The sequence below is a fragment of the Phyllostomus discolor genome, chromosome 14 (genome assembly GCF_004126475.2).
Source record: "Phyllostomus discolor isolate MPI-MPIP mPhyDis1 chromosome 14, mPhyDis1.pri.v3, whole genome shotgun sequence".
NCBI lineage: Eukaryota > Metazoa > Chordata > Mammalia > Chiroptera > Phyllostomidae > Phyllostomus > Phyllostomus discolor.
In genome coordinates this window covers 47,982,289-48,008,386 of record NC_040916.2, presented here as the reverse complement: position 1 = coordinate 48,008,386, position 26,098 = coordinate 47,982,289, and the positions used below count along the sequence as shown (strand labels likewise).

At 40.0% G+C, this 26,098-nt stretch overlaps 1 protein-coding gene and 1 long non-coding RNA gene across 20 annotated transcripts in view; both read right to left on the bottom strand.

The window, feature by feature from the left end:
* The window catches only part of UBAP2L (ubiquitin associated protein 2 like), a 46,556-nt gene that overhangs the window by 11,457 nt on the left and 9,001 nt on the right, over window positions 1-26,098 (bottom strand). For 8 of the 19 annotated variants that reach the window (XM_028502541.2, XM_028502542.2, XM_036015382.1 and 5 more), the window contains exons 5-20: window positions 21,399-21,567; window positions 20,916-21,011; window positions 20,457-20,502; window positions 19,814-19,926; window positions 15,835-15,887; window positions 14,129-14,214; window positions 11,922-12,093; window positions 7,921-8,119; window positions 6,586-6,863; window positions 6,261-6,433; window positions 3,671-3,860; window positions 2,916-2,970; window positions 2,334-2,508; window positions 1,749-1,821; window positions 290-485; window positions 112-200 (exon numbers count right to left, since the gene is read on the bottom strand). In XM_028502541.2, the coding sequence (XP_028358342.1) occupies window positions 112-200; window positions 290-485; window positions 1,749-1,821; window positions 2,334-2,508; window positions 2,916-2,970; window positions 3,671-3,860; window positions 6,261-6,433; window positions 6,586-6,863; window positions 7,921-8,119; window positions 11,922-12,093; window positions 14,129-14,214; window positions 15,835-15,887; window positions 19,814-19,926; window positions 20,457-20,502; window positions 20,916-21,011; window positions 21,399-21,567 (2,163 nt within the window). Of the gene's footprint in view, window positions 1-111; window positions 201-289; window positions 486-1,748; window positions 1,822-2,333; window positions 2,509-2,915; window positions 2,971-3,670; window positions 3,861-6,260; window positions 6,434-6,585; window positions 6,864-7,908; window positions 8,120-11,921; window positions 12,094-14,128; window positions 14,215-15,834; window positions 15,888-17,681; window positions 17,742-19,813; window positions 19,927-20,456; window positions 20,503-20,915; window positions 21,012-21,398; window positions 21,568-26,098 lie in introns of all 19 variants that reach the window. The other 11 variants (XM_036015375.1, XM_036015379.1, XM_036015378.1 and 8 more) reach the window with 3 other exon arrangements.
* On the bottom strand, window positions 10,108-11,253 carry LOC118498167. Its single transcript, XR_004900687.1, has 2 exons — window positions 11,165-11,253; window positions 10,108-10,919 (listed from the first exon to the last, which is right to left on the bottom strand). It is a non-coding gene; the product is annotated as an uncharacterized LOC118498167 (long non-coding RNA).

Below are 26,098 nucleotides of genomic sequence, written 5' to 3'. Positions count from 1 at the left end.
TCCCCCCTCAAAACTACAAGATTAAAACCTTACTTTCTTGTAACCACCAGAGCTATAAAGAGTAGCCACACCAACTTCATCTTTTGGAGAAGACCTTTCAGTCTCACTTACCGGGTAGGCATGTAACAGCCCTGGAGCCATAATATATGGGTTAGGCAACAATGGCGGGACCCCAGGAGGAAGATTAGGAGGAGCTTTTCCTAAAAAAGAAATTACATTTTTATCCTGTCACAGAATTCTTTCTCTCCTTTATCCCAAAGGAATGCCATCACCAACTACACAGGGATACCTGAAGTTGTAGCAACTGAGCTTCGAGTAGAGGCTGTGACGGTGGAGTTGCTGCCTAGGCTGAGGCCCAGGCTACTGCCACTATTGAGACTGGAGGAGACACTGACCACTGGGGGAGGTGCAGAGACTGTGCTGGATGTGGTGGAGAAAGTGCTGGAGGAAGAATGAAGATTCGCCTCACTCTCCACGCTTGTGTGCTTCAAAAAGAGGGAGCAGTAGAAGAGGGGTGGAAACAACAATTAGCCTAACAGGTTAGGAAAGATAAACAATCCCTGCTGTTGATTATATCATCATGTCAATTTCCCAATTTAAAAGGCTGAGGAAGGGTACCAGGGTGCCTGCTGTTAAAGCAGTTATAAGAAATACTAAGCACACTCCAGGTACACATTCCCTAAGATTCATTTGGCAAGGATGATAATGAATGATCCACTGCACACCAACACCCTGTTCAGAAAGGCGGCAGAGCCCTGGCTGGTATAGCTCAACGGACTGAGCACTGGTCTGTGAGCTAAAAGGTTGCCAGTTTGACTCCCAGTCAAGGCACATGCCTGGGATGTGGGCCAGGTCCCCAGTTGGGGGCATGCAAGGCAACCAATCCATGTATCTTTCCCTCTCTCCCTCCCTTCCCCCCTCTCTAAAAATAAATAAATTAAATCTTTTAAAAAAAGAGAAAGAGAGAGAGAAGGAGGGAAGGGAGGGAGGGAGGGAAGGGAGGAAGGAAGGAAGACAAACTCCCAGAAACCAATGCTGGTTGTCCAGTGCGAAGACAAAGATAGTTTAAATATAAAAAATGTATCACAGCCTTCTCCCCTACACTCTTCATTACATTCATTCAGCACAAGACCAACTTGTGGGACAAAAAAAGTACAAGTTCTAATAAATTGAAGCCTAAAGCCTCAGCCCACAATTATCTTTCCCTAGGATTCTGGCATACTAAACACCTTTGCCCAATATGGGTTCTTCTTAAGTTAGTTGTCTTCCTTACTATCTCCGTTTTTACACAAATAGTTGTTACAAATCACAACAATGAAATTAATTTTTTGACCAAAAGCTCTTATCTGGTCTCTACTGTCACAGGATGCTCAGACTCACACTGATTATTTTCAGGATTCGTGTTCAGCATATCCCAGACCAAGGAATAAAAATGGCTGTACCAGTTAGAAAGGGATATTCTTCCAGAATTTATCATAGCATACAAAGCCCCACTCAGCTTCAGTATTAACTTTGATAACTCTCTGCAGTATTTCTGGATTTTTTCTGCCTCTCTTGACTTCAAATATCCTTTTACTTCTTTCCTGCAACCTTAGATCAATTAGCATTTTACCACCTCAGAATCCCTTCTTAGGAGAATCTTATGGTTGGATAGTTGTAAGGGGGGGGGGGGGGGGGGGGGGGGGGGGGGGGAAGAAAACAAAAAGCAACCCCCCCCCATTTCTTTGTTTAAGGCACCATGCTTTTACCAAAAGAGTGGATGTTGAAGTGCGCCCAGAAGATGTCGATGATGAAAGGGTATTCTGCTGAGTAGGTAACGTGCTGTAACAAAAAAGAGGTTGCCATAAGCCACAGTGACCTCAAAGTTCAGTCAAGAATACAGCCAGGCCCTGGCTGGTGTAGCTCAGTGGATTGAGCATGGGCTGTGAACCAAAGTGCCGCAGGTTCGATTCCCAGTCAGGGCACATGCCTGGGTTGCAGGCCACGGCCCCCAGCAACCTCACATTGATGTTTCTGTCTCTCTCACTTTCTCCCTCCCTTTGCTCTCTAAAAATAAATAAATTAATTAATTAAAAAAAAAATACAGCCAGGAAATAAAGCAGAATATAGGACCAAGGAAATCTGATATCGTATAATAAGCACAATAACCATCCAGGGGTACTGAACAGTTAAAGCTAGACTGGATGTTAAGGGAAAATAATCCTCCTCTGTCTTTACTTCCAATAGCTTTTAGGTCATCTACTCAGCTAATGTGATCTCTGCCAGGTAGAGGGAGTAAGATAGATCCAAAGAGCTTTCATTAACCCCAACCTCCAACCCTCATCCCAAATCACCTGCTGTGTTGTGTGGTAGTAGTATTTGGAATCTCCTCACTGTGGCTCAAGCCACTCAAGGAAGATGAGTGCTGATTGGTTGTTGTCAATAAGGAAGCCGCAGATACCGTTTCACTGAGAGGAGGGATACTAGAAGTGGAAGGTGAGTCAGATTTCACTGCAGAGCCTGTAGCACCTGGAAATGAAAAAAGAAAAGTCACCTCATTAGAGGAAAGGGAGTGTTTTTGAAGTGAGAGATGACTACAGTGCTAGGTTGTCCCAAAGACAAACGAGTGTGAGTTATTTAATAATGGGTCATTTGTGTTTAGGTAGAATCCTTTCCTGTTTTTCAATTCCAAGCATTTCACAGTACTGATCTCTTTGTTCAGTAAAGGGAACCAAGGGGAATATCATCATTTTAAGACAGAGAACCTAAAATTTAGGATGGCTTGAGGTTAAACAGCAAGGTAGCACCAAGCTAGGACCAAATGTTTTTTGATCATTGAGCCAGGGCTATTTCCACTATAACCTAGGAAATGCAAAAACATTGTAAGGACAGGATAAACACTACAACTGGGAGGAGAAAGCCTGGAGAACACTTACCTTCAACAGATTGCGTAGTCTGTAACTGCGTGGCCTGCACAGAACTGAAGCCATTCTGACACGAAAAACAGAGGAGTTAAAACACACACTAAAAGGAACAGATCAAGTTAGCACTGACTGACTTAGCTTGCTAACCAGAGAAATTCTGTAAATTAACCAAAGGATAACATAAACTAGCTAAACAAAAACAAAAATTAAAAAAAAAAAACAAACAAGATATGCCAACCTAGTATGACCAAAAGCAACAGAAAGCAACCCCAAACTCTGCCAATAGATCCCAAACCCAAAATAGATACCGGAAAAGGCCCAAATCCAGTGATCCTTGGGGGAGGATGTGGGTTAAAACAGTTCAGCCAAGTCACCTGTTTTTCTGGCTGCATCTGACAGTCACTCCCCATCACCTCTGGCATATGCTATCCCCCTCACCAAGCCAAGACACAGCAAGGTGAGGTCTACTGATATGCACTCAGAACTCTAGCAATCAGATCTTCCAGGAAGAGAAAACAAGTACTTGAGACTGATTCTACTAGAGAGAATGAATCTTTAGTGCAAAGAAAATAGTTTTCTGGTTCTGAGTCTCCAGGCTTGCTAAAAATAACTTTTAAAATTTCATCAACCACAGAAATGTTTTCAGCTTCTCAATCAGCACTTCTGAGATGTCTTCACACCACTTCTCAAGAAATAAAATGCCAGTATTAAAGGGACTTTGCCCACTATCTCCTAACCAATGCCCAAGGGCTTGGTGAAGCAACTACCTTTGCCTGAGTCAGGTCCTTTTGGGGTGATGAAGAGATGGAGCTGGGGTACCGCCGAGTCTGTGTGGATCTCTGTTCATATAGAGGGCCCTGAGCATTGTTTTGGGAGGTATAGGTTGTCGACTGAATTGGGCCACTCTGATAACCGGACTCCTGACTCTGGTTAGATGAAATTGTGGATGAAGATTCACTGTGGGTAACGAAGAAGGAAACTCTCAGAGAAATGAAATAAAGCAGATCAACTGATACTAAGGAAATGGTGGAGGTCTACTACTAAAGTTCATTACAATCAAAAGAAAATTTCCAGCAATAAAGAAATTATCATCATTTTCTCCTGACAACAGAAGGCATTTCCATACTGTATAGAGCCAGCCAGGTATCTGAATTAAGATGGAGCTTAAAAACATTTTCAACTTTTGCCCTGGCCTGTGTGGCTCGGTAGATTGAGCACTGGCCTGCAAACCAAAGGGTCACTTGTTTTGATTCCCAGTAGGGGCACATGCCTGGGTTGTGGGCCAGGTCCCCAGTGGGGGGTGTGTGAGAGGCAACCACACACTTCAGGTTTCCGTTTCTCTTTTTCCTTCCCTTCCCTTCTCTCAACAAATAAATAAAGAAAATCTTGAAAAACATTTTTTCCGCCCTGGCTGGCATAGCTCAGTGGATTGAGCACGAACTGCAAACCAAAGCACTGTAGGTTCGATTCCCAGTCAGGACACATGCCTGGGTTGCAGGCCATGGCCCCCAGCAACCGCACATTGATGTTTCTCTCTCTCCCCCACCTTCCCTCTCTAAAAATAAATAAATAAAATCTTTAAAAAAAGAAACACACATTTTCCCTCCCAACTCTTAAAGGAAGAAGGAAACCTCTTGGTCCCTTCATAACATGAACCCTTAGCGTGAGAATGTCATCTTTTGCCATATGCATTTTAAGTAATACTGGCTCTCTCATAAAAAACTCCATTCAATACGCAGATAAGGTTACTGGTGGAACTCGCTGACAGGACTTTTAATCTGTGTAATACAAGGTCTGTCCGGAAAAAGGGCGACCACTATTAATATAATGAGAACGGTTTTTTGAGATATCAATGTAACCTGGTAGCCAAGGAGAGTAGACTGCAGTGCACATGCATAAACAATGACGACTTCACTGTACTAGTCAGTGGGGGCAGTAGATGCCCTTGAGTGAGCATGCATACTCTGTGGCTGTCCATTTAAAATGACTGAGCGAGTAGAACAATGAATCTGCATTAAGTTTTGCATTGTAAACATTCCTTCGTGGAAACTACTTGGGTGATCCAGAAGACTGAAGGTATGGGCAACTGGTGATTGGCAGCTTCTTCACTATAAGGTGCCAACTCATGCATCACGTCTTACGCAGAATTTTTTGGCAAACTATCAAATCACCCAGTGACTAAGCACCCCCTACAGCCCACATTTGTCATCCTGTGACTTCTGGCTTTTCCCAAAACTAAAATCACCTTTGAAAAGGAAGAGATCTCAGACCATTGATGAGAGTCAGGAAAATACTACAGGGTGATTGGGAGAACTATTTGAGGACCTAAGATGCCTACTTTAAAAGGGACTGAAGCGTCATTGTCCTATGCTCATTTCTTGTATTTTCTTCAATAATGTCTCTATTTTTCACATCACATGGCTTGACACTTTCTGGACAGACCTCATATATCAATGTTATCTCCTTCCTAGGAGGTTCAAAGTTATACCCTTCATAGGCCTAAGTCCCAAACCAAAGGACTAAAAGAGTCAAAAGCATTTTTAGCTGTGGCAGATTCCAAGGTACTTTCCATTAGAAGTGCTGTACGTATCTATAAAAAGTGTGTCTGTCTGACTACTCAAAAAGCACCCATGGAGCAGGGTATTTTGCCCTGTATAATGCACACTTTTTTTTTGCCCAGGTTGTTAAGGGAAAAATGAGGATGCACATTATACATGGGTAGTACTAATTCTGCATCTATATAAATTTAAAAAAATTCTTTTAAAAAGAATTTTTGATGCTTATGAGTTAGAAGTGTTAACTCTAGAAAGCAATAATAGTATCCAAATGCAAAATAATGCCCTGCAATTGAGCGCAGGCTGCGAACCACAGCATTGCAGGTTCGATTCCCAGCCAGGACACATGCCTGGGTTGCAGGCCATGGCCCCCAGCAACCGCACATTGATGTTTCTCCCTCTCTCTCTCCCTCTCTCTCCCCCTCCCTCCCTTCCCTCTCTAAAAATAAATAAATAAATCTTAAAAAAAAAACAAAACCCTGCAATACAATATTTGGTTTTGTTTCTAAATATAAGAAAATAAAAATGAATTAAAAAATTAAAATGCAAGGTTTTTTTTTCCTGAAAGTTTGGGCCAAAAATGTGGTTACACATTATACGCAGGAGCGCATTATACACAACAAAATATGGTATGTTTCTACCTGTTTAGTTATAGACAATCCTAGAAACAGTATTTTAAAGTGTTCGACAAATGCTATGCTAGCTAGGGACTTGGCATCCCCAGAGTTCAAAGAACCGGCAAGAGACAGAAAAAGTGCCAAAAGCCTAATAAAAGAAGCCTTATGACTGACGTTTTCTCTACCTGGCCGTGCTGGTATAGAGGCTATTTGGAGCCTGGCTTGAAGAGGCGCTCGTGGTGGGAGTGGACTCATAATCAGAAAGGACAGGCTCTGACCCAAACTGCAGTGCCCCAAATTGTAGGTTTAGCCCTGAGATATCTGCTGAACCAGGCATCTCCACAGCCAGAGCAGGAATCTGAAAAGAGAAGAAAATAATGGTTTAGTGAGACCTTATTCTAAAACTAATAAACTTTTGGCTTCAATTTTCCAAATTATACCCTGACCATCTCAATTCCCAAATTATGCACCCCTTCCACTAAGATAGTATCTATCTATAATTTCAAGTACCTTTGAAGTCAAGGAGGCCTTTTTCTTCTGCTGTTTCAGTTTTTGCTGAGCTGGCTGAGGGCTAGAAGACTGGTTGTCAGAAGACCCAGGAGACATTTGTGGAACCGAGGTGGATTTGCTTGGCAGAGGAGAAGAGGGAGGTGGAGGTGCTGCTGTAGAGGTAGCCACTGCAGGTGGCTTCTCCTGAAGGAACACCTCCATCATGGTTGAAGATGGGGTAAAAGCCTGGCGCTTTGTGAAGGGGCTGTGCACTGCTGAATCATTTGGGTTCTTCAAATCTGCATGAGGAAACCCAGAAGATACTAGTGAACCTCAAGAAAATGCTATCATCCTGCCCTAGAGCCATGAACTAGGGCCTCAGGAATCACAGCCTCATAAAACAGGTCCTCTTTTAAAAGCCATAATCTCATTTCTGTAGGTGAAAAGTCATTGGATCATATTTATTCTTATGTAGAGCCTACGAGCCTAACTGAATAAACTCTATTACCCTGACTGTGTAATCTAGGAACTGCCCACGTTTAGTATATAAAGTCCTAAAATGACCAAGTCCATGAACCTTTCCAAAGGGAATGAAATGTTCTCTTTTTAAAATGTTTCTTCTATTCTAGCCCCGTCTGGTGTAGCTCATGGATTGAGTGCAGGCCTATGAATTCAACGGTCGCTGGTTCAATTCCCAATCAGGGCACATGCCTGGGTTGCAGGTTGGGTCCCCAGTGAGGGATGAGTGAGGAGCAACCACACATTAATGATTCTCTCCCTCTCTCCTTCCCTTCCCCTCTCTCTAAAAATAAATTTATTTTTCTTCTGTGGTTGTTTTTCACTTTTTAAAAAAGATCTTATGTATTTTTAGAGAGAAGGGAAGGGAGAGAGAAAGAGAGGAGAGCAACACTGATCAGTTGCCTCTAGTATGTGCCCCATCTGGGGATCCAACCCTTAATCCAGGTATGTGCCCTGATTAGGAACTGAACCAGCAACCTTTTGCTTTGCAGGACGTCACCCAACCAACTGAGCCATTATCTGTAAGGGTAGAAAAGAATATGCTGGTTTAATTGCTCAAGATAAATCTACGGAAATCCAAAAAATTCCCAGGTCAACAGACGACTATACCTATGCATACAGCTAAATGTTAATGAAAAAAATTTATAGCCGCAACTTTTTATTATTCCCCCAGCTTTCTGAAGTCAGCCCATCTGACTAGGAAAAATCAGTGTGGAAAACTAGCTAGTTGGTTGCTCTTTACTTCAGAACACATTCTCTACCCCTCTACTCCTGCCAGCCTCTTGACAGTAATGCTCCAATGCTTAAAGAATCCACTTCACTTTCCATCTTTCTCACCATACTGCACCAGCGATGGGGACTGTGTGGTGGAGCCCATGTCCCAAGAGGAGGTGGTGGTGGTTCCAGATTGAGAATGCTGAGCTGCCAACTGAGCCAGGGCCTGAGCCGTCTTGAATTGCTCCAAGAACTGGGAGCCTGTGGTGCTGCCACCTTTTGCTTCACCGACATCACCAAATCCTTTCCCTAGCATGCTCACCTGTAAATCAACACAGAGATTAGAGAAATCTACAACCAACAATGTTGTTCAGCTATTCAAAAAGACACTTATCCCAGGTGAGAGTCAGTATGCATGAGACAAAGTAAAGACTGTCACCAGAACGAGTACACAGAATAGTCCATTTAGAGCACAAGCTCTGGAGTCACTGTTTAGATTCAAACTCTGGCTATGTAATCGTGGGAAAGTGATTTTTCTGTATGTCATTTTCCTCATCTGAAAGTAGAAATAAAAGTAGTACCTCATAAAGTTGTAGGAAGACTAAACAAATAATGTATGTAAAGCATGTAGTACGTGCATGGCACACAACAGAAATGAGAAATATTAAAATTTATACCTTTAGCCCTCAGGACTACTACTTCCTTCCATCTCAGGGATAAAGATCTTATGAGTAAAGGCTATTTTTCCCTTTTAAAGTTTTTTTTTTTAAATATTTTATTTATTTATTTTTAGAGAGGGAAGGGAGGGAGAAAGAGAGAGAGAGAAACATCAATGTGCGGTTGCTGGGGGTTATGGCCTGCAACCCAAGAATGTACCCTGGCTGGGAATCGAACCTGGGACACTTTGGTTCCCAGCCCACGCTCAATCCACTGAGTTATGCCAGCCAGGGCCCCTTTTAAAGTTTTAAATCAACCAATACTTGATTATTAATGTGAAGTTAATATAAAATTTCATTCTAGCCATTAAAGTCCTTATTCTCAGGTCACTACACAGCAAAAAGGAAGAAAAACAGCTAACTGGAGCTTCATTTCAACGCTGCTAATAACATAGAAGCAAAGGCAACTTTAGGGACCATCCGGCTTCTGCACTAGACAATCAAACAGTGAGTCAATCAATGGTTTGACTGTCTTCTTTGTCTGTATCCAAATTCTATAGGGTAATCACGATAACAAAGCAAAATTTACTCTTTGTGTTTTTGGGAGATTCTCCCCATTCCCTACTACTAAGCAAAATTATCAACCTAGCCCAAAAGATAAACCATGTGACCTTGACTATTCTAAGAAACTTCCAAGGAGATTTAATCTCATTTTCCTTAAATTCTAATATAACCATACCATCATCATGACTAAGCAATGCTTCTTATACAGAACCAGTCTGTCCAACACAAGGTAAGACATTTTTTCCACCACTTCAGTCTATATTCTAAGATTATACAAACAAACAACCATCAGAAGTCCAGTTCAAAGTATGGGATTGTGGCAGAGATGATCTCAGACAGTTATAATTACCAAATATTCTGCAAGTACAAAGCATTATAGTAAATGCATAGAAAATTACTTACACATATTGTACATGATAATAGGAAGCTTCTGTATTATTCATGCCTGTTATATTTTAAGGGAAATTAATCCTCTAATATTTATTCTGAATAGAAACATTAAACACCATAGTGAGTAATACAGAAAATGAGAAAGAACAGAAAAACATTTATGTTTAGTTTAACATGTCACGAGACAAACATTAAATAGAATGTTAGGGTGGGTAAAAGTATGCTGAAAAGTTTAAAAAGACAATTTAAGAGATACAGCCCTGCTCCTGGCTGGTGTAGCTCAGTGGATTGAGCGCCGGCTGCGAACCCAAGTGTCGCAGGTTCGATTCCCAGTCAGGGTACATGCCTGGGTTGCAGGCCATGACCCCCAGCAACCGCACATTGATGTTTCTCCCTCTCCTTCTCCCTCCCCTCTCTAAAAATAAATAAATAAAATCTTAAAGAAAAAAAAAAAGAGATACAGCCCTGGCTGCTGTGGCTCAATAGATTGAGCACTGAACAGTGAAACAAAGGGTTGCATGTTCAATTTCTGGTCAGGGCACATGCCTGGGTTGTGGGCCAGGTCCCCAGTATGGGGCGCAGCAGAGACAACCATACACTGATGCTTCTCTCCCTCTGTTTCTTTCCCTTCTCCTCTCTCTAAAAATAAGTAAGTAAAATCTTGAAAAAAAAAAAATCAGAGCCCTTAACCCCATTTTCTAGTCATATGCCTTAAGAGGCTGGTAGTTATTTCCTGATCTTTATTTCACCTTCTGACGACCTTTGTCCCTTTTTGTTTCTCTCTTTTCTTTTTAATCCCACATTCCTTTCCCTTATACCTCACCTCTCTTCTACTTTTTCTCACCTGCCACCCTTCATTTATGGCAGAACATCAACCACCAAATTAATTATTATAACAAAAAAAAATGACAAGTTAAAAATTGACAGAATTCTGGATTAGACACTAGCTCAGCAGTTTTCTAGTTAAAATAATTACTATAATCCTATCACTGAAAAAATAAAATTATATGCACACGCATGATTTTTTCCTCTTAAATCTATAGTATACCTACACCAAAAAAAACAGAGACAGGAAAGGAAAAGCAAAGAAAAAGAGAAAGCAGTATTTCTTAATATTTACTGATTATAATAAAATTGGTCAAGCATTACCTGTTTAGCTTAAATAATTCCTCTGCCATAGTAACTTTTCATTTTTAAAAATGTTCTGAATCAACAAGTCACGTGCCATAAGTGTTCTAGGTTATTTCATTTTATTTATTGACTTGAGAGAGAAACATTGGTTTGTTGTTCTACTTATTTACAGACATTCATTGGTTGATGCTTGTTTGTGCCCTGAATGGGGTTCAAACCCACAGCCTTTGCCTTTAGAGACAACACTCCAACCAAGCAACCCAGCCAGAGCAGTGTTCAAACTTATTAATAAATAACACTACTGTCATCACATTTGTATAGCCCTTATCCATTACTTTTCTATGGCCCTGTAAGATAGGCAGAGCAAGCACTAAATAAACACTTTTAACTTTATTTTTTATTAAAGATTTTATTTATTTATTTTTAGAGAGGGGAGGGAGGGAGAAAGAGGGGGGGAGAGAGAGAGAGAGAGAGAGAGAGAGAGAGAGAGAAACATCAATGTGTGGTTGTTGGGGGTTATGGCCTGCAACCCAGGAATGTACCCTGGCTGGGAATCGAACCTGGGACACTTTGGTTCCCAGCCCGCGCTCAATCCACTGAGCTATGCCAGCCAGGGCAATAAACACATTTTTAAAAGATTTTATTTTTAGAGAGAGGGAAAGGAAGAGAGAGAGAGAAACACTGGCATGCAAGAAATAATTGATCAGGTGCCTCTAGTATGCCCCCAACTGGAGACCTGGTCTGCAAACTAGGCATGTGCCCTGTCTGTGAATCAACCCTGCAATCTTTTGGTTTGTAGGCCAACACTTAATCCGCTGAGCCACACCAGCCAGGGAAAAATTTTTTAAATTACATTTATTGGGATGACGCTGGTTAGTAGAATTATATAGGTTTCAAGTGTAATACATCATCTGTAGAGCAACCACTCTTCTTCCCACTTACAGAGTAAGGGAGAAACAGCTATTAAGTACGCAGATTCAGAAGGACTCTTAAGTTTTTTTGAAACCTAGTCCAAACATGTCTGGTTTAAAGAAATATACATAGCAATTCTGCTTATCAAGAATAGGGAATTGCTACAACTCCCATGAAGGTTTAATTAGGACTGCAAAATAATTAGAATTTGTTGATGTCATTGATTTTCTCTCTTCAAGAACAGTATACAATAAGTATTCAATTATGTTAACTCGTTTTCCTAAGGAACAGCATGTCTGAAGCTAAGGCCCCTCCTAGAGCTATCCTTAACTACCCAACTCAGCATCTCTAAATCCAGGGCTGCTTTGGAGGACGAAAGAGGATGCTTTACCCTGCCCCAAACTTGTCACTGGAAGGAATTACTGTATGTACGGGTAGAGTCTGACAGAATACGCCATGTTTCCTACTTACCATATTGTGATGAGAAAATGTGTTCCCTGAAGCAGGCTGTGATATGGTACTCTGCTTCGAGTTACTGAACACCAGAGGCTGGGCAAGAGAAGGAGCCTGAGATGGATCCAGATTAGATGAATCATTCTCCATTGAAGATGGTGTCTTCCCCAACAGAACAGCAAGGTCAATTCTAGTGGAGAGAGGTGACAAGATCCTGATGAGTAAGGCTGACATTATAGTATTCCCCAACACTGGACTTAGATTATGGTTAGATTAAAATGAAGTCACATGCCAGAAACACAAAGTTCTGACTGAAATGCTTAATTTACCAAAAGTAGCTGACATGTAAGAGCCACTATACCACCTAGCTATGTTCTAATGATGTTACCAACCACTGCAATGTTATCTAAATATTGTATGTATGTATGTTTTAGAGAAAGGAGAAGGGAGAGAGACAGAGAGGGAGAGAAACACTGATGTATAGGAGAAACATCAATCAGTTGCCTCTCACATGCCCCCAACTGGGGACCTGGCCCTCAACCTAGGCATGTGCCCCAACCAGAAATCGAACCAGCAACCTTTTGGTTCACAGGCTGGCACACAATCCACCGACCCACATGAGCCAGAATTCGAAATTTTATTCTAGTAAAATTAATAAAATGACAAATGTTAATTTTAATAAAGTAGCTCAAAAGCTAGGACAAAAGTAATTTTTACCCATGATTTTTTAAATACTGAATACCCGCTATTACCAATTTCTCATATGTAAAACCATGTATTAGAATGCTGGCGTCATCCAGTGGCTTTGGAACAAGAAAGGTTCAGGGTATTTCTTCCCCAACATCTGTAAACTTCCAAATTATCTATGGTATAATACAAATGTATAAATTTTTGTTTTCCCCCCAGTTCTTGACAGAGCTCCTAAAACCCTTAAAAGGTTCCTGAGTAACAGTGGTCTTTTGTTACTTTAGAAACCAACCATGAGGTTACTCAGGGTGGGGTCTCCCACAGAGATTCAAAATGGGATCTGGTGACCAGAAACACCAATAATGTGATGAGATTATTAGAACTTTTAGTCCTACTATTCTTCACCCACTTCTAGGGAGGGACTCCAGTGATTTGATCAATCACGCCTATGTAATGAAACTGATAAAAACTCTTGAACAATGAGATACAGTGAGCTCCGGGTAGATGAACACAAGCAATGTGCTGAGAAGGCATGGAAGCTTTGTACCCCACCCCCATACCCAGCCCTATGCATCTCTTCCATTAGACTGTTCCTGAGTACAGGTTATAATAAACCAGTAATCGCAAGAAAACCTCTTTCCTGACTACTTTGAGTTATTCTAGGAAATTACAGAGCCTGAGGAGGGAGCTACGGGAACACCCCAAATTTGTAGTCAGTCAGGAAGAAGTGTGGGTAGCCTGGACATCCACTTGCAACCTGACCTCTGAAGCAAGGGCAGTTTTAGGGGACTAAGCCATTAACTTGGGTCTGTGCTAACTCTGGAGAGTTAGTGTCAAAGAACTTCAGAACTGGTGTGGAAAAATGATAGATATTTGGTGTCAGAAGAAAAACAATATATTATCACTGGTAATGATATCCCTAACATACATTCCTATGACCCTATGATGCTTCTCTTTAGGACCGTCTGAGTCAGCAGTTATCATACCCAGATCTAGAAATAACCCAAGAGAATTTTGGGGAATAAAAGAATTCCCTGATGAGTGTATCCGCTCCAGTGACCCCAATACCTAGGTTCATGTTGTTAAAAGTTCATTAGCCAGATCCTAGGGGAAAGAAATGATCACTATACTCAGTGGGCTCAATGGCCAAAGATCATAATTATAAAGCAACTCAGAAACTACTGAATAATTCTGCAAATTCAAAAATAAATGAAAACATTTCCACTTTTAGTTTTTCTGTACAAGACAAATTATAGCATGTTAAGTTTTAATCAATGCCTCTGATGCCTGCCTATGCAATTAAATGGCTATTTGGAGGAGAATCCATTTTACAATTGTAATACATGGACTTCCATTCAGTAGATTAACTGGTATCAATTCTTAAAAATCTATCAATCAACTAAAGAGAAACCTAATCTGGTTTGGTTATCATTACTATCAACACCAAGGGAGCTTGTAAAGGCTCAGTGCCACTCTTCCTTAGAGCTGTCCCAGCAGATCCCTTTGGGGAAAAATAATGAATTTTAGCACACACTTGCCTTTGACCAGCAGTGATTGTCACATTCTCTGCAGGAAGAGGCACTGAAGACACATTAGAGGCAGTGAAGATCTTGGTCTCAGAAAGCTGGAAAACAGAGAAATTAGTCACTCCTGGTGTTAGGTACGTTATAGTCAGAATCCTGACATAAGTATGGGAATCCTGACATAATTACCAAAAAAAAAAAAAAAAAAAAAAAAAAGGAAAGAAAGAAAAACCCTTTAAAGAAGAAACTACTGAGGAACCCTGAATTGAATGACTTTGAAGCCCCTTATAATATGCTCAATGATTTTATCAAAAGAGAGAGGTAGAATAAAAAACCCCCAAAATATAGTCACATAATGTGCACCCAAAATTTACAGGAAGGTGAACATATTTACTAGACAGAAAAACCAAAAATATCCCATTATATTTTCCCATTACAGTTCCCCACTCTCACCGCTACCCAAACCATACTTCAACTTCTACTGCTCCTCTCAAAGAAAGTAAAATGACAACCAAGGTGAAGACAAATAAAATACGTTAATTCTTGGCTTTTGAGCAGTCAGGGCCAAGTGCTGGTGAGTTAAGGTCTTTTTGAGGATCATTTCAACCATATGCAATTTTTGCCTTCACACTGACTTTATTCCACCTAATCTCTCCACTGTAAGAAACTGCAATCAGGAAAGCATTTATAGGGAATAATTCTTCATACTATTTAAAAGCTAATTTGGTTTTGTTTTGACTTTTTGATTAAAAATCTCTCCTCTGAAAACAGGGGATCCACTTCCCCAAATATCTTATTCTCCGAAAGTTGCTTAAGCAGATAAGCCAAATCTTAGAAAATATTCACAAACCTGTCTAGCTCAGCTATAATAGAAAATAACCACCCTGATGCTGATGCACCTGAAATTTTTAAAACTCAGGCCTGACCACCAAAAGTTTGACGAATCATTTCCTCTTACCATAAAAGCTGTCTTGCCTGAACATATGAGTAGGGTAAAAAATATTAAAATGGAAGTTCATCCATGATCACTAAAAACTTTTAACAGCAAAAGCTTGGCTGTGACCAGGAATCAGCAAAATTCTTTTACTCGGGTTCCACTCCAGTGAATTCACAAAGCTTGTTTATGTGCCACCTTATGCCACCCATCCATAGGTTTCCAACTTGAGTAAAGCTGGGAAATAGCAAATTCTACATGTTCATCTCAATTACACTTATAGAGTTGGGCTTCAAGTAACTTAAAAGGGTTCCAGGGCCAACCAGATTATAGACTTGCGGACTTGGCACTTTAACTCTCTTTGTACCCACCTCCAAGCCAATTACAGGATCATACACCAAGGCGTAAATGTGAACTAAATAGCAAATTGTTCCAAGTAGAGTCATGTGCCACCAGCAGCTTTTAATGCGCTACCTGCCTAACTCCATTTCCAGTGCCCTACCCAACCACCATCTCTTCCTCGGACAAATCCAACAATCAGATATTTGGACTTACACAAGTGCACTTGCCCTTTCCATAGTCTGGTTCCACAGAGTCCTGTTCATGCCCAGTCTCCTTCATATAACATATGTGAAATGTTCTGGCTCAGAACACTATTTTGGATGTAAAAGTTTTGGGTCAGAATCTTAAGGATGAATTTTGAGGGGTAGAAACATACCCATTTTCTATCCCTAAACACCACTTAGGGATAGAAGGCACTAAAGAAAAAAGACCTGGAAATACCTACATCTTCATTCCAATCTTCAGTTCCCCACTCCTCTGTTGCGGTCCTCCATGCACCTGGGAATAAATGAAAGATAGTGATTTTAAGTGCCAGTACAAAGCATGTGCAGAAAACACTAATGTATTAACAATTTTGGCAGCCAAAAGTGTAACCAGAATTTAGTAATCAGAAGGGATTCTTGGGCTTCAGAGGGAGAAAGGCTATTTAAAAAGGCATACCTTAGAACACCATGGTTTTAATAAGTTTATGATTTCACAGCTACTTTCACAGTTTTTGTTACATGGCTGTACAGCGCAGAGAGCGAGAGCAAGAAAATTTGAGAGCGCTCAAGACCCCAACAAATCCATTGCTCCAGGTGATCTTTTAAGACACACAACCCTATAAACTCAGCAATTCAGTGAAATGGCAGCAGCCAATTTAAACCAACAAAACTCCACCTATTTATCTGGCGTAAGACAATAATGGGGCCAGTCTAAAGAGAGAAAGCAGCAGTGAGAGAGGAACACAAATGGTTGCCCACATGGCAGTGAGAGTACAAAGAAGAAGGAAGGCTGAAATCCATAGTGAGAGCACTGACAACTTATCTGCTATTGGAACTACATTTAAAAATGCATACTCAGAAGATTATAAACCTTATTGGTTACAAGGAATCCCCATGGATCTGCTCTTTTCAGAAGACACAGGACAAGACTGAAAAATTAAATATGTGTAATATTCTCCTAATTCCAATCATAGAGAATGTGAAACTGGACCTGCTGAGGGCATAACGCAGACAATAAATAGGGATGTACCCTTCTTCATGTTGGTAATAACAAAGTCGCTCACTTTTCCTACAGGAGAGATCTATAAGCAATCAAACTACCTTCCACGTTTCATGTATACATATATCCTCAGAAAAGGGAACTGAACTTTCTTAAGAAATATGGGTGAGAGTTTCCATGAAAATCAGAATTCTTCCTTTTGACCAAAAGACCACATTAAGAAATAAAAACCTGTCTGTAGAAGGGACAAAAACACACTTCTCTAGAACAACAGTATACACTGACATATTGAATACCTTAAAAACTTCTTTAAAATACAGAAAATTTCTTAACAAAAATGGAAGTCTGGCATTCAGGTATCTCGTTGTCACTGAAGAGAACTATTCTAACACGTACAAAACACATCTGAAATTCTTCTAAACATTTAATAATGAAAAATTCTATTTCCTAGAGAAAAATATGTTCATTGTAATGCCCTTCCCAGGACAATGTTAAAATTGCACCAGGGAAATTCCAAACAGTTTGCTAATGACAACACTCTCCAAATCAAATGTAAATCCAATCTCAGTTTAAACAAGTTACAAACCACATTTCCCTCTCCCTCTCTAGTGATATCGCCTAAACTCTGGATTAAGACATACACACAATCCTCAAGTTGGAAGTGACCTGAGAAGTTATCCATGATGAAGAAGCAATCTCTCAATGCAAGAAATTTACTTTCTGCACTACGGCAATTACATCTGGGATAGAAAAGAATATAGATTCCTAGCTGATATTTTCTTATGTAGGATGTATGAAAATGACTGAGTAAGAGAACTATATTAAGGAAGAACTAAGGAATAGAAAGAGTACAAATGCTTGGAACAAAAGATTAGGGTTTCCATTCCATCAGCAGAAGAAAGCAGTCAACGTAAATGTTAAATATTCATTAAACAAAATTTTTAAGAAGCAAAAACGGGCAGAAAATACAGAAGGAAAAGGCAGAGAGAAAAAAAAGCGGAAAGACAAAAATGACATATCCACAGATATTTCAGTTCATAAAAATCTATAAAAATATCCGGGGCAGTTAGGCGCCTGGATGTATCATACCAGGAGCAGTCTCAAATTTTCGGGGATAATTTGACCCCTCAACCCCAATGAAATCAAGTCCTGAAACAAAAAAGAAAAGAAAAGAAAAACAACCAGTGAAATTTTGCTTGTGAATGAGAACATTTGCCCCCAATACACAATTCCCAGTGTACCTGTGGATACTTTAAGGGTAGATTTGAATTTCATTTTAAATTAAAAAGGGAGTTTGCTATCATGAAAACACAAAAAGAGATTATAAAGGTAAGTTCATATTGTGGAATTAACAATGATGAGACAGCATGAAGCTATACCCAACACTTTCACACTAACAAGATAACAGCAAAAATCACATAATTTTTCATACAGCTGCAAACCACAGATTTCTGATTCTAACCTCCCAAATCTATTCAGTAGACATATACACCTCAACCTTTTTTTTTTAACCACATCCTTATTGAAAACAGCTAAGGCTTGCAATCCAGGACTGGGATTCCATGCCTGATTTTTTTATCCACAAGTGCAAATAAATCCCTAACTTCTATCATCTTTTCTGCCAGTGATAAAAAGCCAAACAAATACCCAAGCACAAAATAGTGCTAAAAAACAGTAACTTGTTATTCAGACTGCTAGCTAGCATTGCCTCTTACAAAGCCATCGAGTGATAAACAAAGAGCAGTTCTAATGTCTCCAAAGTACAGGAATTTAAAACAGAAATGGACATTTCATAGCAAAATGGTCAAGGGAATTCTAACCTGCCAGTTATACAACTTCAGCCTTCACCAGTTGGAAAATTGTATTTCCAATGAGTTTATAAGACAACTTGGTAAACAAAAAATAAGAAACATTCAGGACCTGAGGTGTACATGTATTATCTTGTGGACATTAAATGGGAAGCTGCGCCAAAGACCCTACTAAAGACACAGATATAAATATCACTGATCTTTAAAAAGTGGCAAGACAAATTTAAATGGAAAAAGAGTCAAAGGGCTTATTTCATCCTCTACTATTAATTCATCCCCCTTTAGAAACGGAAAAGTCTCAGGCTCTGTATGTGCTGGCTCAGCCAGAAGGAAGTAGCTGATCTCCTAAGAGGAAAGTACTCTCGAGCCCAGAGGCTGTATCTTACTCCCAAACACTTCTTAGTGTATCCCATGAGCCTAACATACCCTTTAACATATACACCCTACCTAGATACAGGCACCAAAGTCAGCTAACAAGAAAAGTAACCTTATTAAAATCCTACTGCCCTATCTGATGTGCCTCAGTGGATTGAGTGTCAGCCTGCAAACCAAAGGGTCACCAGTTTGATTCCCAGTCAGGCATATGCCTGGGTTGCAGGCCAGGTCCCCAGTAGGGGGTGCACAAGGGGCAACAACACATGGATATTTCGCTCCCTCTTTCTCCCTCCCTTTCCCTCTCTCTAAAAAAAAAAGGTAAAATCTTAAAATTCCCTAACACTCTACCACACCCAGAAGACTGTCCAACAAAGGGAGATAGCAAGTCTTGAAGTTTTCTTCTTGCTCAGATATTGAACTATCCTAAAAATGAAAAGAAAAAAGAAACTCCTATGTCAGTACCAGAGCACACACTTGACAGTGGGCTGATTCTGGACCCTCTTCATCTCTACAAGTAGTGGCTGAATTAATTTATTCAGGATATCTTTTCAAATGGCAAAACTAGTTACCCTAACAGAAACACTAGGAAATACAACTGAAGCCTAATGACAGCCACATGGTATAATGGGAAGACAGACCATGGGCTTGTAGAATCGAACAATTCTGAGTTCAAATACCAGCAAATTTCTTCACTGCTGGTTTTTTCAGGTATTTTATTATTTATGCTATTATAGTTATTCCACTTTTCCCCCCTTTACCCTTTTTACTGCTCTTTCAAGTCTAAGTTTTATCATTTGGAAAGTGATGATAAATAATATCTATTTCATAAAATAGGGATGAAGATCAGGTGAAATAGTTTATATAATGTGTCTGCAGACAAATAGTAAATATAGAGAATACACAGTAATTTTAGTTGTAATTTTCTCCCTTTCTCCCCCATCTCTGCACCCAAAAACTATTCCTCCACTTTTTAACTATAACCTCAAAAAAATTATTTCCTTAAGTTCCCAGACACAAAAAATTAATAGAGTCACTCACTCGTCCCATCATCTGGCTCGAAGTGGCCAGTGTTGTTCCATGTATTGCCGCTATTATTGCCATAGTTATCATCAGTATTGGCTGGCTCTGCATAATCAGCTGGGTTAAAGGTTCTAGGGGCAGGGGAGTGAACAACAAAAAAGCTTAAAAGAGTCTCCGACATCTAAGCAGCACCAAGAAAAAATTAACTCAAAGAAGAGGGCAATCAGAATCTTCACTGTTCTTTTCCTAGTACAAATCACATGGCTCCTTTCCCTTATCTAGGCTGTCAACTTTTCCTCACGTATCAGTATACCTAAAATTTCATGGTATACTCTCAATTTCTATCTATTATTCATTTTGGGTTAGAACACCAATAATCATAATAAAATCCACTTGAAGATTTTGGGGCGATAATAGGTATATGCATTCAAATGAAGCTATGAAATACAGACAATGATCCAGGTAGTAAATGCTTATCTCTAAAAAATAGCCCCTAAGTCTACACACCTTTCTGATTAAATACTCTAGATATCTTTTTTACTACGTTTTGGGTAAGGCTTCTTACTATTACCCTCAGGATATCAGGATATTAACCCCCCCCAAAATATCATGGTGATAGAGGAAAAATATTAAAGACTGACATTGGATCAACAAAACTTACCCCATTCCTTGAGCAGAAAACCTTCCTCCCCGCCTACCAGACCCACCTAATCAAAGAGAAAAAAAAAGAAATATTTTAGAAGTTGATACAAAACTATCTTGCCAACTGAGGCAGCTCTGGAATATTAAGTGGTTGATATTATCAAATGTTCTTTTTCTCACTCTGTAGTACATCACTTAATGTTACACAGTAGGACAATCACTACTACTGACAGATTGTTCTTTTGCTGATCACACTTCTGGGTCCTCAAGCAAATGCAGTTAACAGCAACAATAAAGACCAGAGGAAATAACATTGACCTTCTCATTGCCTACTTAGCAACCTCTAGAATTCACATGACACCTTAACAATTAAGATACCTAGACACCATGTGAATTTGTCTTTAAATAATGTAGACCCCTACAAAACTAGTAAGAGTATGCCAAAATCCAGGCCCCCGACCCCCAACAAACTGATCACCTCTGCCTCGTCCACGACCTCTTCTGCCTCTTTCTGTGCCTCTTCCAGAAGAACCTCCACTCTTGGTGCCATCTAATCCATTTTCCTGACCTCGAACTGGAAAAAACAAAACACAGATGGCCAGACCAGAGTCAACAGAATATATAAAAATACATAAATGGTATGTATATATGCTGGTGGGAAGACAAGCAAGAGAAAAGGAGCTGGAAGGATGGGACATGATGGTTACTAGAATAATGGTGACGATCCACAACAACTATTTAAGTAAAACTTTACAATGGCTACATGATAATTCATGCCAAAATGGTGGCTGCTGCTAAAAAAGGCTAACGTAAGAGACATCAAGGCCTCAAAACAGATAATGGCAAGAAAAATCAAAAGTGCGTTATAATGGTTACTAGGTTCAGCCTAGTACAGCCTTGACATCCCTAAAATCTAGACATTACTGACCCACAGCTAGTTTTGTTAAAGCCCCATGCATACATTCTCGTCCACGGCTGGCACCTCTTCCCCGTCTTGGTGGCCCACCACGTCGCCGACTATAGTCTCTATCCCGGTCTCGATTTTCTTTGCCTTCCTCGTTGGATTCCGTTTGGCCACCATCCTTCTGTCCTGAGACTCCCTTCTTCTTCCCAACCATCTCCCAGGAATGCTAAAGAAGGGCAGAACATTCATATCTAATCAACATGAGTTGCTACTAGGAAACCAGAGACAACAGCTGGTACAACTATTAACCATTCTCCTCCCAACATCCAAGTCTAACATACTTTTAAGTAGTTTACTTACGTTTAAATGGAGGATACAGAAAGAACATCAAAAAAAAACTCTACACCTAACACTGCAAAACTGAACTCCTTTTTATAAGGGAGGTGCTAACAGATTGCAGGGATCACTTTGAAAAGTATCACTAAGATCCGTATCTAGTTCAGTCATTTGATGTACTAGTCAAAGGACCTAGTTATTGGTGGTCCCTAGCTTTCAAGTCTACTTCCTGAGCTGAAAAAGAACTACTATCCTTTGGATTTAGTGAGTCCCATCCAATTTTTTAGAGTCATACTGGTATCAAATAAAGCAAAACAAACAAACAAACAAACAAAAAAACAAAACTGAAAGTTTCTAAAAGTTAACTTTGTTTTTCTTCTTTTTTTTAAGAGTTTATTTCTTAGCCCTGACTCGTGTGGCTCAGTGGATTGAGCACTGGCCTGCGAACCAAAGGGTCACTGGTTCAATTCTCAGTCAGGACACATGCCCGAATTGCAGGCCAGGTTCCCCCCATTGGGAGCACGCAAGAGGCAACTACACATTCATGTTTCTCTCCCTGTCTTTCTCCCTCCCTTTCTGCGAAAACAGATAAATAAAATAAAGATTTTATTTCCTAGAGAAAGTGGAAGGGAAGGAGAAAGACAGGGAGAAAAACATCCGTGTGTGAGAAACATCGATCGACTGGTTGTCTCTTGCACACCACCAACTGGGCACCTGGCCTGCAACCCAGGCATGTGCCCTGACCAGGAATTGAATGGGCAAACTTTCGGTTCACAGGCCAGCACTCAACCCGAGCCACACCAGCCAAAGCTAAAAGTTAACTTTGAATTCAGAATGAGTAAGCAGCATTCAAATCTTGGGCACATTCTTTAAATGAGCAACACAGAATTTAGGAGAAAAAAACAACTATAGCTACTTTACCGCCCCATACCATAATTTCCTTTGCTTAACACCAAATAGCAGTCAGGAGGGCACAGCCCTGGTCCTAAGACATGCTGACTATAGGAAGCCTTCCATTCCAGGTTTAATGCACTGTGTTCTCCCCTGTATTTCATAAACCAATATAATCCAATTCAGCTTTTCCCCAAACAGAATATTCAGTGATTCACTCCAGAATGCAGGAAGGAAAATTTGTGGTAAGGAAAATAAGTTAAATAGTCTTAGAAAACACTCATTCCTCAAGAAAATGAGTGTCACATATTCCAAGTTTTAAACATACACATTCCTTAATTTACACTTTTTTTTTCCAGAAAATACATACAAATAACAGATTCAGAACAAACAACCAAACCCAGATCCCTCTAACTCAACAACAATGTCCCTGGTGATCAGCACAGCTATCTAATATCAAATAGCTTTCAAGAATATGAGCCAGGTATAATGTGAAATTATAATTAATTTTCTCAGGGTTGATAAAAATGTTATGGTCATAAAAAACAGGATCCATCTTTAAGAGAAGCATACTGAAATATTTAGGGAATAAAACACTACCTCTACAGGTTACTTCCAAATAATTCCAAGTGTCCATCAATGGATGAAATGGATCAACAAAATGTAACATATACATACATACATACTACTACTACTACTACTACTAGACTATCAAGCCTTAACAAAGTGGAATTCTAGCCCTGGCTGGTGTTGACTCAGTGGATTGAGCGCCGGCCCCGCAAACCAAAAGGTTACTGGTTCAATTCCCAGTCAAAGCACATGCCTGGGGTGCAGGCTAGGTCCCCAGTAGGGGGCTGTGAGAGGCAACCACACACTGATGTTTCTGCCTCTCTCTCCCCCCTTTCCCCTCTGTCTAAAAATAAATAAATAAAATCTTTTTTAAAAAGTAGAATTCTAATATATGCCACAATATAAACCTTGAAAACATTACACTAAGTGACATAAGACACAAAAGGACAATACTTATGAGGTACCTAGAACAATAAGCAAATTCATAGAAACAAAAAATACAAGAGGCTACCAGGAGCTAACAGGAGGGGAAAATGAATTACTATTTAATGAACACAGAAACTCCACTTTGGATTTAGTTTGGAGCAATGAAAAGCTCCTGAAAATAAAGAGTAGTAATGGTTGTACAACTTTATCAATGTACTTAATGCCACTGAGTTATACCCTTAAAAATGGTCAAAATGGAGGATTTTACCACAATTTTAAAGTTTTAAGTTCAAAAAACCAATTTAAAATTATAGTAAAAACATATCTACATATTTTAAAGTATATTATAAGTAGTTACAAAAGAAGTAACTTTAAGAAGATTAAATAGCTACCTAGGACTTAGAAGCTCCTTGCTGCCCACTCTTCCAACCCAGGCTGATTCCACATTATAGCTGGTGGCTTTATGCTCACAGTGGCTTCAATGCGTAAGTTTTCATAACCCTATAGCTAAATATGCATCAGCTTTTAGAGTTTTTGCATCTGTCTCAAAACCTGGCAAGTTTCAGAAACTTGCCACCTAACTTCTATAAAAAGAATTATTATGACCTTCTCAAAGACACTAACAGTTTTCTGATATGATCTTGTCTACCCAAATACATCCAACACCCCTGGAGGCTGACTTTGCTTCCTACTGATTTCAGTAGAAGCTCGTTTATTTGTGGCATAAGCCTACACTCTTTAGTTTATTTTCTTTTTGATTTGTGGAAGTTCAAATTTAAAGCACTAGGTAGAAGATGCTGGAAGGTGAAACAAAATGTGACTTGTGCAAAAAAAATTAGACTTCTAAGAAGCATGAGTAGTCCCACCTCTTCACCCATCCCCTCAAAAAATATTGAGACAATTATTCTACAGTAAACTCAAAGTGAACCAAAGGCACTGTTACATAATTGTCCAGGCAATAATTTTTAAACAAGGTCAATAATGTAAAATCTAACCTAGGACCACATTTTTTAAGAAAAAAAGCCACAAGTTTAAATACAATGATTGAAAAAAGTTTTCCACTATGATTTCCCATTGTCTCAAGGAAACTGATAAATCTCCAACATTTAGTTAAAGTGACACTGTAACATCAGTAAGTTGATCACTCAAAGGATGGACTCTGGTTATCTATTCCAACCCATGAAGTCCCCAGTGTAAGACCAAATAAATGAAAATTACTTCAAAATGTTAGTTTGTTAAAACAACAACAACGACGACAACAACAACGAAACAGTAAAATTAGGACTTCCAACCAAAATGGAGGCGTAGGGTAGACATACTATGCCTCCTTGCATAATCGAAAGCAGCACAACAACAAAAAGTAATCAGAACTGCCAGAAAAATCGAAGTGTATGGAAGTCTGACAACCACAGAGTTAAAGAAAAAACATTCATCCGGTAAGAGGGGCAGGGATGGGCAGCTGGGTGGAGAGGACTCACGACAAGGGGGCTGCTGAAGGACTGGGGAGGGTGAGATGGTGATTGGCAGACAAGGCAAGGTGGCTGCTGGTGAAGCAGGTGGTCTCACATTTGTGTGCCAATAAACTGGGAGGAACAACTAGGGAGCAAGACTGGCAGCACAACCCTGGGTTCTAGGATGGGGAAATAAAGCCTCAAAACCTGATTTAAGCCCTGGCTGGCGTAGCTCAGTGGATTGAGCACGGGCTGGGAACCAAAGTGTCCCAGGTTCGATTCCCAGCCAGGGTACATTCCTGGGTTGCAGGCCAGAACCCCCAGCAACCGCACATTGATGTCTATCTCCCTCCCTTCCCTCTCTAAAAATAAATAAAAATAAATATTAAAAAAAACATTTAAAAAAACCTGTGGGGGTTGAGGTGGCAGGAGAAACTCCCAGCCTCATAGGAAAGTTCGGTTCGAGAGACCCACAGGGTTCAAGAATGTACACAAAACCACCCATCCAGGAATCAGCATCAGAAGGGCCCAATTTGCTTATGGGTAGCAGAAGGAAGTGACTGAAAGCCTGTGATAGGTGAGCAAGCAGCATTTCCCCCCTCTCGGACCCCCCGGCCCCCGCCACAGCACAACACAGCAATGTGGGTTGCCCCCACCCCCGCAAATACCTAAGGCTCTGCCCCTTATTACATAAAACAGGCAAGCCAAACAAAACAAAACAAAAAAAAAATGGCCCAAATGAAAGAATAGATCAAAGGTCCAGAAAATATATAACTAAACAATGAAGAGATAGCCAACCTATCAGATGCACAGTTCAAAACACTGGTGGGATCAGGATGCTCACAGAATTGGTTGAGTATGGTCACAAAATAAAAGAAAAAGTGAAGGATATACAAAGAGAAATAAAGGAAAATACATAGGGAATCAACAATAATGGGAAGGAAATCAGGACTCAAATCAACAATATGGAGCACAAGGAAGAAATAAACATTTAACTAGAACAGAATGAAGAAACAAGATTTCAAAAAAATGAGGAGAGGCTCAGAAACCTCTAGGACAACTTTAAATATTTCAACATTTGAA